Consider the following 15,473-nt stretch of genomic DNA (forward strand, 5'->3'; position numbering starts at 1 on the left):
GTATCAATATAGTGTATTTGAAAAAATTAATTTGCTCTTATAAAGTAATACTTAGTATCGTGTCCAACCACTAACAAGTAATTTGCTCTTATAAACAAAGCCATGTCATACGCACTAATTTATCCCTGTACACTCACTCATATCACCTTTGTTAAGGAAATTTTTTTTCCACCCATATTAACTTTACCAGCTTTTTAAAAAATCCAGTTTGCTCTGCTACAAACTTTGACATTACGGCCTTCAAAGCTAATCTAGTGAATAATGAAAGTTGTCATTCAACGATTTTGCCTGCCATTTACATCGCATATTTACAGCATAACACCCTCTAACATAGCCTACAAAATTCTTAATTCGCCGATGGCGACTACCCCCCCCTGCCCATGTCAAGAAACACTTCACTATCTGGAACAGTATTAACTCCTACCCGATTACCCCACCCCCTCTTTTTTTCTTCTCCCCCATCTTTTCCTTCTTTGTTTTCCTTTACATTTCTTGTCACTTTTTATATATGTAGTTCATAAATAAGCAAATAATCAGTTACTGACTAGCTGACTTCAACCGGAACCAAGCAACCATAAAATAGAAGCTCCTCCTTAGCCGGTCTTCTAACCAATTTTGCTAACATCTGTCACTGTTGCGTTGCAAAAGAAACATCTTTGGCAGTTCAAAAGGTGCCTGGTAATGCAGCCATAACAAGACCTGTGTGAACAAGGTGCAATTTGAGCATTTGCTTCACATGCATAACATATGCAGCACAAGCCATCATCAAGATCTGTATCTCCCACACTATCCACTTTATCATGATGTAACACAGTGCGGCAAGTAAGGAGACTTAGAAAATTCTCTAGTTGCTCATATTTTGCCACATAAGCTTCCCCCCGAAAAGATCCATCCTGGCAAATGGAAAGAGCAGAAAAATGGTAAACATTAGTGTCAAAGATCAAGGGAAAACTGGAATCTGACATGTATAAGAACTGCCAACTTTTAGACAGCTCACATTTAATTTGAAATTATTCATAAAATGTTCAAAGCTGAATTGAAATTGATCATTATTGAAGTTATTATATGAACAAGATATCAAATTTTAATATTATAATGCAAGTCTGCAAAACTGTGAGGGATTTGTACCAATGAAAGATCATTAAGAATCATATAGTAATAGTATATCCCGATATTCTAAATAAATATCTCCTCGAGAATTTTTAGTATGAAAACTGAACTTCCAAGTTGACTTTGTTACTAATTTAGCATATAGATAAGCACCAAGTTGGAAATAAACAAATTAATGAACTAAATCAATTTGAATATTCGAAAAATTGGATAAAAAGTGCATTAGAAACAAAAGGCATTCTAGATACTCATCAGGAATCAGGAACATAGATTAAGGGTGACAGCAACTAACCCAGTTATAATCCAAAAGATACTGGAATCCATACTGAACAGTATCTGGACAGTCCATGCTTGCAAAAACATCTAAAAGATCATTGTTTTCTCGATATTCTGCTGAATTTGTAGCATCCAATAAATTTAAGATAATCCCTACTAGAGGTGCCAATATCATGCCTCTGTTTACTTTTTCTGGAGGTTGGTTATGCCGTCTAAGGGACCTGAAAGATTAAGAGGGTAGCCTCTTATCAATACTCAATTGATAAAACTATTTTCAACTAAATGTGATGGTTCCAAATTCCCAAGGAACCTTGGACTATCAGTCTCTCAGGAAGCAATATTTGTGTGTGTGGAGGGGGTGCATTCAGTTCTGGCTATGATTAAGTCATAGGCTTGGAACTTACAAGTCAAAGAATTCGGCATCGGCTGCAGAAGTAATGTGATTTAAGATAAATACAACCAACTCGGTTAACCTTCGGAGGTTTGTGTCCGGTCCAGACAGGAATGCTTGAGGAATCTCATGAGTACAGAACTCTAGAATCCTTGTAAGATTACATGAAAGATCAAATATGACACAGCATTTCCTTTGCTGAAACTCTATTACCTGAGAAAGAAGTGTTGCAACAATAAATTAATGGAATGAATATATCAAACTCTGAATTAGCCAAGCAATCATTATAATAACAGAAACAACTTCAATCTTATGCATGCAATGTCTTGGAAAGAACCTATAAGTTAAATTAAAAGAACAATGAATCAGCTAAAAAAGTACAGAAAAACTCAAATTCCAAAACCTATGCAGCATATGTACTCAGTACTCCTACTGCTACAGAACTCTAACTTAAGCAACCAGAAGAAGACAGAAAGCAAACCAAGATTCAAATTTAGTCAAGGATGGAAAAGGATATTCATACCTGGTACTTTTCTTGCATTTCTCGAACAGAAACTGAAAATTCAGTCATGGTCCAGCTGAGTGTATTGAACAGACGGTTTAGAAAAGATGAAAACAACCCTTCATCACTTATGCAAGCTTCTCTTAGCAACCGCTGCATTCCATCAAGTGTCAAGGGGGAAAAACCTTTATGGTGAGAAATTGATCCAACAAAACCTACTTAATAACAAAAAGAGTTTGTTAACATACTTGGAAAAGAACTGATGACGAAGATGATTCTCCATTCTTTGAAAAACTAAAACCAGAACCCTTGCATAATCGTAGGAGTATGTTCATCACTGGAATCCAAGATCTGTTATCAAAAGCTGATAATAAAGCTTTCGGCATTCTTTGGGTGGCGGCCTCATTGCTCTCAAAGGTAGCCAAATACTCCCGGTATTGCACCAGGACAGATATAGACTGAAGAAGAAGATCCCTAAGATCTGCACTTGATATTCTCGGATCATTGAAATGTGTAACTACAAAGGTGACCTAGTGAAAAAGATATCAAAGCATAATTTAGAACCAATGAGAGAAACAGTGTTTGGAAACGATCTATTTTGAAGTAGCTGCATTAAAAGCTTAGGTTCATGAATTTTTCAGATTCATGCATAGTGCTTTATCTCATGTACTTATGGAGTTGCAATTTATTCTTCTTGTAAATCTAATATATATATTTCTGTATGGGAAATATTAATGCCAAGAGAATTATTATATAATCATAAGAAATGTTAAGAGAAATTTTAATAAACAAATATAAATGTATACTTTTGCAAATTAATTAAGGTTAATGTGCAACTCCCACCCCAAATTCATATCAAATTTTTTCAGCGAGCATTCAGAAACTCCTATCACTTTTTCCTTCACAAGTTCTCAAGTCACTCAATACCCTAAGTCCCTTACTAAATGCAAGTCTTGCAAGCATCAAGCATTTAAGTATGTTTTTATAAGACTCATTATCATAGGATGGTGAATATACAAATCTTGATTATCATTTAATTATTTTATTTTAGATCTTTTTTATGTTGCTTACGTTTAACTTTATTTGATACACACATACACACATGGCAGTGTCTTGATGCCCTGTGTTTTTTTATATTGGCCATGTTAGAGTGCCTGTATAGGAGTCTGTACTTCATATATCATATATAAGACACCAAATTTATTCTAAAATTCCCATGAACTCTGTAGAATCAGATTTCATTCACTCAGAATCCAGAAACAAATATCAAGTATAATTTACATCCAGCAGAAGTCAAATATCAAATCAGACAAACAGAAAAGTAGAGATTGAAAGGATGATGCATACAAATGAAGCAAGCCCTCGCTTGATGAAAATTGTAGATGGAACAAAGGGAGGATCACTTTTCCGCAACACATGAAAACAATCAACCTGTATGGGGGAGAAAATATTAATGCCAAGAGAATTTTTATATAATTATAAGAAATGATACGAGAAATTATAATGAATGAATAAATGTATACTTTTGCAAAAAATTAAGGTTAATGTGTGACTCCCAACCAAAATTCATATCAAATTTTATGCTTTTTCTAATACGACCCCTCCCTCTCAGTCTTAACACAATGTGTCAGATACCCAATCTAATATGTTAATTATGTTTGACTCGTAAGAAACAGGAAAACCCAAAACCATAAGTATTAAAGTAGATAACTAGGGAAGATGTTTTGTACTCTGCAACTGAATGAATCAAAACTGCTGTTAAATCTAACAATGAGAAATGCTTATTTACCAAAGCTTCCAGATAATATTCAGGGATATAGATAAACACCGAATCCATATTGCTAAGAACCAGTAGTAACTGGACAACCCACATGCACATTGCATACATTCCTCTCTGCTTCCATCGAGAAAATAGAGAGATGCGATACCTGTAAAGCAAGAAATGACCCCAAAAAACAAGGCTGTAAAAGAAACAACAATGATATGCATTCACAGTGTTATCAAGACTTAGAAAGCTAGGCTTTTTTTTAAAAAAGGATATCACTATTTGAAAAGCATCCAGAAAGCTATACTGAAACAAAACATGATATATTCGAATATAAATTCCTAAATTTCTATCAGTTTGACTTCATATGAAAGAAAGGTATCTATAAAACACTGATACATGAAAAGTTCAATCAGATGCAAAATTTTATTAAAAATTAATAATTAACAAAACCTAAAATCCAAATCTCAAAACACAGTTCTTAAAACTTAAAGCATATTATAATGAGTTTCACAAAGTAAACATCAAACTGACAGCACAGTTTAGGCTGATGCAAGTTATTGTAAGTCATAATGCACAGTTTGAAACCATCAGCATAGCATGAGTTTTATGAAACATGAATGCATAATGAAACAGAAAAGAAACAAACATTTTTAAAGTGTACTGCTGCTATTTACAAAATGAGAACTATACTTCTATTCTTCCACTCTATGTTCACCAACTTTATCTTTATTGAAATTAGTTTAACTCGGTAATCTTAGTAGGGTCCAATAAACCAAAAATGTAAATAAAGTGAGGAAGGGAATGGATGAACAGACATTTAATCAACAAGTGCAGTCCTTATTAACTACTGTAGCAGGAGTGAATACCACCAAAATTTTAAAAAGTAAGAACACTATCACACTGTTGTCATCAAATTGGAAGTTATCAAATTAGGTTAACAATTAGATAATGAGAAGTTGAAAACATGAAATACAACCTAGCCAACACTACTGGAAAATTCCAACCTAATACCATTTGGAAGATGTAGAAAGCCAATTGAAAAGCATAAATCTATCTTAGAATGTGAGTTTGAGCTTAACTCAACCCCAAAAGTTAGCTCATGGGGTGAGGGTTGTCCCCCACTTATATACTATATCTTGGCACTATCTCTAGCCAATGTGAGATTTGAATTTATTCCAATATACCCCCTCACACTCAAGCACTTTTGGGCTTGGTGCGTGGATAATATGGTGGGTGACCCGTTAATGGATCTAAGATAGGCTCTGATACCATCTTATAATGTAAGTTCGTGCTTAACTCAACCCTAAAAGCTAGCTCATAAGATGAGAGTTGCCCCTCACTTAGATACTATATCTTGGCACTACCTCTAGTTGATGTGGAATTTGGGTTTTTCTCAATAACCTATGAGGGAAAGAATAGACAAATGAGACAAACAAGCTTAAGTGTTACTTCTTATGGTCATCTTACCAAGCACAATGCCTAACACAATCAATAACCTCTTCTCTATATTCATTACGAGCTTCTTTCAAATGCTTCAATTGCTCACTACAAGCTCGTTCTCTGATTTGCTTATCAGTTTCCTCCAAAAGGGAAATTGACTGTGCCTGATGAGTCATGTAGTATGATGCCTACAAAAACAGGAAGAATAACATTCATCACATGTCTTTTTCATTTTATCTCTAAAATTTAAATGATATTCAAAATCAATTAAGCGATTAGAAATTCCAAAATTACACCAGCTAAAATGAGGATGAATATAATAAAAGTCCAGGCTGAGCACTATAGGAAGATCATTTTACTAAGGTGTTAGGATTTAGTGACATCAGTGAAAGCAAAATCAAATTCATATTACCAAAAAACACTGTAGGATATACTATTAGGTGAAAATTTTGTTTCAAGCAAATCATGCTCAGAAAATTTTACTTTTACCAAAGATTGTTTAATGGTCAAGCAAAATCTCTTTAAAATAACATAGGTGTTTAAAAAGAACAAAATACCAATAATCCAATTGCATACTTACTCTTATTTTGATTTTTTTAAATCTGATATATAAGATCTAAATAATGATTGGTTGTGACTCAATGGTTGGATTGATAAAATCAAATCCATAAAAAATATTAAATGGTGTAGGAGTGTCAAATATAAACCAGTTTTAATTGATCTTCTCTGTGTGAGTATTGGTTTCCTTTTCCTCTCCTGTCTTATTTTTCAAAGAAAATGGTTTTTCTAGCACATGCCCCAGATATTATTTTCCATCATACTTACCATAATAAAGTTATGGAGGTGGTAGTTATAAGAGAATTAAGATATTCCGGCATGTTCATGACTTTCAATATCCTCTCCTCTTGTGTCAGATATATAATAAACAGACTTCTGATATGAATTCTCAGCAAACAGGTATTGCATTTAAATTCTTTCCAGATATATCATTCCATATAGGTGAAAAATCAAAAGACCAAAAAAGAGGGAATTTAGGTAATCCACAAGTTAGGTTTAAGACTTCAAATACATGCTTGGTTTTGATTAATTTGGGAGAAATTTTGCTTCATTTTTTTTTTCAAATGCCCATTCAGTAAGATTTTAATTATACGCTATTTTGAACTCAAAATAAACTAATACAAACACACAGTCACATACCAAGTCATAAACTTAGTTTTAGATCCATTTTTAATATTATTGAGTGTAACTAATTATTCTTGTTTTAGAAAAAAAATCAGCCATCTCAGAGGAAATCAAGCCATTCACTGTCTAAACTTGCGGTTGTGCAATAAATTTTGCCAACATGATCTCACCTGCTTAAAATTCGGAGCAAGACCAACATGATACAACCATAGCAAAGCATCAAGTAGCTCTTCTTCTTGTAGTGTATCTGTAGACATATTAGTATCCTTTGGTACAGACTTCATATGGTGCACTTGGCGGTAACCATACTCAGGTTCAGATTGATCACTGGAGCTTGGTTTATCAGTTATCTCATCGTTCAAACTCCCATCACTGCATTCAGCAGCAACATGAGCAGGTCTTTCCGGAATAGAGCTACAATGACCACTAGAACCTTTGGCCAGGTATTTAGCTGGAACCTTGAAGTTCCTTGTAAAATCAGAATCATAACTAGAACAACAGCATGGCTTCTGCCTGGTTGAATGGGTGACCCTGGTTTCTTCACTATCCATGCAACCTTCATCCCATTGAATCACTTCCATTTCATGATCAATTGTTGGGTGTAGCTTTGATAAATGGCTATAGGATCCCCCAAGCCTGGAAATATCAGCTCTATGGGGATCATTTTTCAGAAATAAATGTACAGGAAAAGTTTGTTCACCACCTCTATGAAGGAAACCAACATCTGCTTTGCAGCTCTTCAACCAGCCACAGATGTCACCCAAGGCAAATCCCTCAGATAGAAAATGGAGTACAACTGTGTAAACTGAAACAAGAACCGAGTTGCTAGAAACTCCAGGTGGTGGAATATTTCGTTCTGCTCCTCTGTTCTTCAGTAGAAGGCTCTGTAAAAATGTCCTAAATACTGCTCCAGGTAACTGGGGAGAATTCGTAGGTGGTATAAATTGTATCACTAAGCGACAAAGGTCCCTATGCTTCTCTTCAATCTACATTTGAACAAGGTATACTCAGAAATATAGCAAACTATGTCCAATAGCACAATAGTTCACAGAATTTTACCCTCAAATAAGAAAGAAATATTATTCATAAAATTCATAGAAACAACCTTATACTTTGTCTTGTAAGCTAAGAATGAGTAGGTAAATGAAAAAATTTCTTCTATTTTATAGAAAATTCAGATAGCATAAGTTTACCACTAACCCCTTATCCCTACTCCCATGCCATGTCTGATAGAAATAAGATGGAGAAGAAGATTATGAAATCAAATTGAAAATAATTTCATAATCAACAAGAATAATCAACATAAACAAAAGGTGAAGATTTATTTCGCTCAACCTTGTATCTTAAGAAGTAACATAATACTCATATTCACTAATTAGATCACATGATTAATCAAGAGGGAAATGTGTTCAGTTGATAAGTTTTTGCATCATAGTCATCAGTAAACTTGTAATAGTTTCTCTCATTTCCATTCAGCTTCATGCATAAATGACAGATCACAGCATTGTTACTGTGATTTCAGAACAATAACAGTCATTCCCTACACCCATTGACCCATATAGGACTTAGGATTGAGAAAAACAAACATGTCAAAAAAAAAACTGCTTCATCTAGGCACAGAGAAGTACAATAAATCACGTCACTCTGACACACTCTCCTCTTCCTTTTCATTACTATCCTACTACATCAATCATAACAATGCAATAGATAAATTTATTTAACAGGTAAAGTAACAATTGAATTGATTGATGAAAAATATATAACATATTGCATACAGAAACTTATCAGTTTAATAGTTTGCTTCTTGCTTCTTCAAAGTTCAGATAGAATCAATGAGGTATTAAATTCAGACAGAATAACTAAAAATGAAGCTAGGTCAAGGAGATAAAGAAATTACCTTGCCAATTGATTCAGACAAAGCTGTGGTTGTCAACATCATGTTACCCTCATAAGATGCATCTTCACATGAACCAGGCCACCAAACAGTTGGTATCATGGAGTCAAGATCCTGTTTGTTAGGAGTCTTTCGTGAAAGAAACCCTTCAAACAAGAATTCAAAATCTGGTGACTTCCACCAAAGAACCATAAGTTCCTCTTGTCTTAGTAGATGACATGCCAATGCAAGGTGAGAATATGATCCAGAGTAAGGACACTCAATTAGAACTAATGAGGCTATTTTGCAACCACAGGAAAGGGCATTTAGGATGTGTTCAAATAGCACATGTGATCCTTGAAATTGTAGCAGAATCTCAACTACTTTATCCATGCTTGAGTAATCATGGGGTGCATGCAAACCAAAAACTTCAAACATGAAAGACAACATTGGACCCCAAACCATATACTCTGTGATCCCATCATCTGCTTCAAGGATAGAAAATAATTCCTCACATATGGCATAAGAAGCTGGATGGAAAATTTCTTCCAATGAAACAAACCTCTTCACTCTTCTCAATTTCTGAACTAAAGAATGCTCAGCTCGTTCCACCGAATGCATGTCCAACAGCCTTGACCAGCATTGCAGCAATTGGGTGACAAAGTAGCTCTTAGAGGGAGGAGCCTGAAGAGGAAGGTAACCTTCAATTGGATACTTAAAGGGTCGAGCTCCAAAGTTCAACTCACATCTTTCACCCTGGGAGAGAGAAACTGCTGGATAATAACCAAAACCAGGACCCAATTTTCGAATTCCTTGGAATGCCACCCCTAGGGAATTACCATTCCTGTAGAATAATATTTCATCTCGGTCTAAATCTATACAACATCCAATGATATCACCAACAACCCATGACTGGCCATATGTCTCAGCATCCTTGTTCCACTTGCTAACTCGTCTCCCATCATAAGCATATGAATCATCAGCATCACCAACACCTTTGTGGTCAGTGAAAGGGCAAGAAAGAGTGGCCCAACCAAGCTGCTGTATGCCAGATGTTTCCAACATAACTTCATACATCCATTTTCCTTTCCAAACACAAGCACTAGCCCTGGCACTACTGAACATCGCCATGCTCTCTATAAGAAAAGGTGACTTGATGACTTTAATATCACCGCAGATGCTGGATTCTTCTAGGCCTATAACAACATGCCCATTGCCATTTTTACTATTAATACAAATCCCATCTCTTTCACCATGAGAATCACTCAATTTCACATTATATCTTGAGAAATCATTCCTAATGACAGAGCAAATAAAATTACGATCAACCAGGCCAGTCAATGAATTGAGTGATCTGTTCGGGAGACCAAACACGTACTCAAGGGTTCGCTCCACAGACTGCTGACCCAAATCGTCACAGCAAGAAAGAAGCCGAGTTTTTGGCGAATTTTTCTTACTGTCCTTATCGTTCAATATCACAGCCAGACCAGCCGAAAACCCACCAACTCGCGGGATATCTTCAGCCATCTGTGACACACAGAAAGCACTACCCCTCAACTAGCCCGAAGCCAGCTGAAAGCTTTTCCAATTTCAAATCCCTACCAACTGTCACAAATTCAATTGAGCTCGCTAAATATTCACGATCCATTCCAAAACAAAATTAGCAAATCCTCAACATCTATTATAAACAGTTTGGCCCCAAAATTCACAACACGCAATAACAAAACAGAAATCTACAAAGTAGCTTACGAGTAAACACAATATGCCCAAAAATTGAACAACAATTAAAAAACAAACAAGCAACAATCGCACTTGTTGCTCACATACACAACAACAACAACAACAACAAATCCCAACAAGCCCACAACATTCCAAAAAAAAAAATACCACTTTTCCCGGAAAACAAAACAAAAAAAAAAGAAAGGGAGAAATATACATAGAAGGTCGAAGACTTGATGACAGCGAGAAATTAAAAAAATGTTGAAAATTATTTACCGCTCCTCAAATTGAACCAAAAAGCGTTACCACCCCAATAACATGAAAAGGCTTTCAAAGTCGGTACTATTAATTAAACAAATAATAATTAATTAAAAAGAGAAACTTACAGAAAAAGTTCATGCTAAGGACAAAAAAAAGGCGGCGGAAGTTTGCTAGGGTTTTGCTTTGCAGGCTCCATTGCTTCGAGATTCGATGACAGTAACACACTGCAACAGTGATATTATGAGAAAGGGGAACGTGGAATTTTCCGAGGGAGAAATCGTTTTTTATATATATATATAATAACTGTTGATTTATTTATAATAGTAATAGTAATGATTCTGTTTTTTTGGCTAATAATTATTATCGCCAAAAATTTTGGGGGTGAAGGAAGCTGAAACGAACGAACGAACCACGTACCCGTGCGCGCTGACTGGAACCGTAGGGAATGGAGTTTCGACTGACACGTGTCGGGAAAGCACTAGTTAGTTGGTGACTTGGCTGCTGAGTTGACGGGTAATGATACTGGCAACTGGAACGATAGGGGCCACCCGTTGTAGGAATGGCAGTGGTGGTGGACAACGTTGTTTCCCTCTATAGTGCTGTTGCTGGGTCAATTATACGTTTCACTGCACTTGCCTTGAGGAGACATATTCGGTTTTGGAGAGAAAAGATGCCGCCTATTTCATTTTCTTTCTTTCAATTTAATCCAATAATTCAAATGCTTTAGAGTCTCCTTAGATTAGAGAATTTAAAATTTTAACAATTTTAAATATTTTAATTGAAATTTTTTTATTTTTTAAATTTTGTGTTTGGATAAAAAAATTAAAATAATAAGGGTGAAAAAAGTTGATGTGCTCCACAAGGTCAAAATGATGTTTCTTCTTAAAGAAGAGAATCATGAGAAAAAAATTATGAGTTCCAGAATAAAATTTTATGATATTTCAGATGGAGGAGAGAGGATGAAGATTATAAAGAAAATACTCGAACATTTTGGGAGATTCTTTTATTTTAAAAAAAATTAATTTCTTACCTTTTGGAAAAAATTAAAATTCTGTTTTAAAATTTTAAAAATTTAAATTCTTAACATCCAAACAAATAATTTTAAATTAAAAAAATGTAAATTCTTTGATAAATTACCTTCAAAAGCATTCTTATTTGTATTCATTAGTATTCTCAATAATAATAATTGAATTAGTTAATTTTGATTTATAATATTAGAAATTTATATTTTATTTTAAAAATGCTTGTAAGTATTTATTATAACATAACAATAAAAATAATGTTAACCTTATATTGATTTATCATGTCATAAAAATAATAATGAAATAGTTATGTGTATTTTTTTTAAATTGTATTTTTAATTCATTTTCAACTATTTCAAAGTCATCAATTATTCTAAAAATATGAAAGATTAAAAATACAATTTACTTAAAATTTTACACGTATGGAATTATCACATTTGACTTTTTAATGACGCAATAAATTACTCGGATGATAATGTTGTTATCATATCATTATTAAAAGTTGTTACTCAACCATAAGACTAAAAGAAAATTTTTAGACTAGACAAAAATTAGATTAAGAACTAAAGGCATAAATTTGAAAAAAAGTTTAGGAACAAAAAGTAGTAAAACTTACTCATAAAATTAAGTAATTTAAGTAGTTGTTAAATAAGTTATTATTCTAAATGATCATGTGTTCAGTTTCTTTAAGTAAGGTATCAAGTTTAAAGTTTATGGATAAAAAAAATGATGTGAAAAGAATATCTCATTAAATGTGTCCAATCAAGTCTTTGATGGAAGCTATTCCACACCAATATTATGATAAAAAAAAAATTAATATTTTTTACAAATAAGTGTAATTTATATTATTAAAAAGTAAATAAATGCATTAATGGAAGATAAGTGAGTATCTCATTTATAGATTTCACAATAAATCAGAAATATGAAAGAAAAATAGTTATTAATAATCTAAAACTAAATTTATGTTTCTAAGAAGAAAAAATGAAGATACGTATTTCTTATATAAAAGATAAGACAAAGTAATATTTAATCATTAAAAAACATATTAAATATTTGGTTTAAATATCTTTTAGTTTGTGTATTTTAACTTTTTTTATTTTCATCTTTGTAATTTTTTTCTTATAAGTTAAAAAAGTGTTTACCTAAAAGGTTACGGTAGCCAAAAACAAAATAATATAATTTGTAAAGATTAAAAATAATAATTACAAGGACAAAAGTAAATAAATGGTAAATTACAAGAACTAAAAATGCATATAATCCTAAATATTTTCTAATTTCATATTTTATATTTTATAAGTTTATTCTTCGCTTGTCATTAGTGCAATTATTAATTAATCTAAAATTATCCCAAAAACAACTTTATAGAAATATCTAATTATTAAAAATATTAAATATTTTCCAATTTCAGTTTATATATAATTTAATTTACATTGCATTCAATCACAATCTTAAATGAAATGTAAGTTACATTATATGATAAGATTATTCATGAGTTTGAATAAGCTATGTATCTAATCCAATCCAAATAGTTTGAATCTAATTTTTTTAAGATTTGGATTAAATTTAACTCAATTCAGTTAGATTTATTCATATACAAATTAGATAACGAACCGTGCATTTTTTATACATGACCTAACTCAATCTAGTCATATGATTTATATGTAGCTATATTGTAAATTTCTTAATGCAACAATTTGATTTCAGTTAAATTTGACAATTAAAAATATTTAAATCCAATTCAATTCAATCACTCTTGTTTTTTTTGGATAATTGAATTTATATTATATGTTTGTTTATTTTTTATTTGATAATAAAAAACAATTTAGAAATGAATTGTAGTGATACGTATTGCAGTAAGTGAAGTTAGTAATCATAATACCCACTTTGTGTGAAAGAAATCACAAAACTCACTTATGAAGTTTTGTTTAAAAGTTTTTGGGTAGGTTGCAATTCATAAATCATGAGATCACATATTCTAATCTTAGTGTATGACTATTGTACATCAAAACAAAATTATAATTCAAGAAAAAATGCGCGTATATGGAGATGTTGTTTTTTTTTATTCAAGAAAAATTGCGCGTACGGAAGAAAAAAAGAAAAAGAGATAGTCACTTCTAACCCCATCTATTCTCATGAATCTTCTCAGATTTTTTCTCACGTGTCCAGTTGTTGAAATTAGAACTTGAAAGTTTTTTTTTTCCCCTTTTAAAGGTACCATGCTGGCCTGAAATATTATAAAAGAAAAGACATATTATATATCTCTATATATAATTTTTTTTCCTTTTTTCCATTTTGTATCTATTCAAATAATTCATATTTTTTTATTTTAGTTCTCTTTTATATATTTTTTCTTACTTCTTCCTCCATTCAAAGTTTCAAACAAAATTGTATGTTTTTAAAAATTTAAATGATGAAAAAAATTATGTGATATTTCAAGATATATCGTGAATTAGAGGATAGCAAATAACTGGAAGTAATTTTCTTGAAGTGAAATGCAGGGCTAAGAGCCCAGCCGCAAGAAACTCCAAAGGAGTCAAACAAACAATACAAAGCCATAAAATCTGGAATAGAATAAAAAACAAAAGAGATTGTTAGGCTCAGCAAAATCACGCTTAGCTGGCTCATTCGCAGGACTGGAACTAATTATACATGCATAAGTGATTAAAATATTTTTTTTTTCCATTGAATCGAAAAATAAGCGATTAAAATATAAACGACTTTACATGCTTAATACATTAAATTAATTAATAAGCTTCTAAATTATTAGCGAATTTTTCAATAAGTTCTTATACTTTTGTACCAAAAGAAAAATATGTTTTTACACTTTGAAAATTTATAATTGAGTCTCTAAAACTTAAAATTGTTTTTTTTAATTAGGTCTCTGAATTCATTTTCATTAGGAATCCATTAAAGTAATTAATTTTTTAAATAATTTAAAAATCAAGTTGTTTATTTAATTTTTCTATAATTCTCTAAGTTTTTTAATATATATAAATAGGTGCTTAGCAAAATCTCATAAAAAATGTGACAAAGAAGTCAATTAAAAATTATAAATTTAAAGATCTATTTACAAATTTTAAAATATAGGGATGTACTTATGTTTTTTAAGTTTGTAATTATGTTATCAAATTGTGCTCTGTCTGAAAATGAGGTTTTTTTATTACATAGCATCCTCCACAAGAATTATTAAAGGGTCTAACTTAGTTAACTTACTTAAATATAATGTATGTTATAAATCTTAATATTTATTTTTATTCTTACATATCAAAAAAATTTCTTATAAAATTAAGATGGTAGGCTTTTGTTGTAAAAGGTCCTTGTCATATGCCCTAGTATTGTAGAGTTAGATCTTAGTTTGGAGTTTATTCACCTTCCCGATAATAAAAAAAAATTAAAATATAATTTTAATTCTCTTATTTTACTTAATCTATAATTTTTGTTTTTTTATTCTTCAAAATCATAAAATTTTGATACAATTGTCAATTTTAGAGCATTGACATTTAATAATAAAATATTAATAGTTAGATTATTGATGTTACACCATGATATTAAATTTATGTATGCTTTTATCATCTTAGTTTTTATTACCCTTATCTAGTCTTCATAATTTTTCAACTGTTAAAATTAAGATCCTATCTAATAATTAACAAAAATACAAAAAAAAGAAGCATAAGAGATAGTTGATAGAGAGAGAAAAATATAAAACATTAAAATCAAAACAAGAATAGTTTACATTATATATATTTATACATTTTCTATTTTTATTTAGACAATGTATATTTAGTTATTTATTATTGTATACAAATTAACGATACTTTACACTTTAATTATATTTTATCAATTATTAAATAATAAATGTTGGAAATAAAAACTTAATTTAGCAATTAAAAAATACAAAAAATAAATTCGAGTGATTAAAAATAAAGGAC

At 31.6% G+C, this 15,473-nt stretch overlaps 1 protein-coding gene across 4 annotated transcripts; it reads right to left on the minus strand.

The window, feature by feature from the left end:
• Positions 1 to 252: 252 nt before the first annotated feature.
• LOC114410149 (E3 ubiquitin-protein ligase RKP-like) lies at positions 253 to 11,152 on the minus strand. Of its 4 annotated transcripts, XM_028373953.1 has the most exons (12): positions 10,940 to 11,152; positions 10,648 to 10,746; positions 8,567 to 10,147; positions 6,840 to 7,655; positions 5,515 to 5,675; positions 4,069 to 4,207; positions 3,627 to 3,710; positions 2,528 to 2,809; positions 2,301 to 2,432; positions 1,791 to 1,990; positions 1,403 to 1,607; positions 253 to 893 (listed from the first exon to the last, which is right to left on the minus strand). In XM_028373953.1, the coding sequence occupies exons 3-12, from the start codon at positions 10,067 to 10,069 to the stop codon at positions 606 to 608; spliced, it is 3,810 nt and encodes a 1,269-aa protein (XP_028229754.1). In that variant the 5' UTR covers positions 10,070 to 10,147; positions 10,648 to 10,746; positions 10,940 to 11,152; the 3' UTR covers positions 253 to 605. The 4 variants fall into 4 exon arrangements, with proteins under 4 accessions (XP_028229754.1, XP_028229758.1, XP_028229757.1 ...); XM_028373957.1 differs by lacking the exons at positions 10,648 to 10,746; positions 10,940 to 11,152 and adding an exon at positions 10,538 to 10,555; XM_028373956.1 differs by lacking the exons at positions 10,648 to 10,746; positions 10,940 to 11,152 and adding an exon at positions 10,479 to 10,540.
• Between the last annotated feature and the right edge of the window lie 4,321 nt (positions 11,153 to 15,473).

The sequence above is a fragment of the Glycine soja genome, chromosome 4 (assembly GCF_004193775.1).
Source record: "Glycine soja cultivar W05 chromosome 4, ASM419377v2, whole genome shotgun sequence".
Taxonomy (NCBI): Eukaryota; Viridiplantae; Streptophyta; class Magnoliopsida; order Fabales; family Fabaceae; genus Glycine; species Glycine soja.

Coding starts and splice junctions, on each gene's coding strand:
- LOC114410149 (XM_028373953.1), bottom strand. CDS start 10,069: ATGGCTGAAGATATCCCGCGAGTTGGTGGGTTTTCGGCTGGTCTGGCT. Junction 3,711..4,068: donor AATATTATCTGGAAGCTTTG/GTAAATAAGCAT, acceptor TCCCCCATACAG/GTTGATTGTTTTCATGTGTT. Junction 2,810..3,626: donor AGCGAGGGCTTGCTTCATTT/GTATGCATCATC, acceptor CTTTTTCACTAG/GTCACCTTTGTAGTTACACA.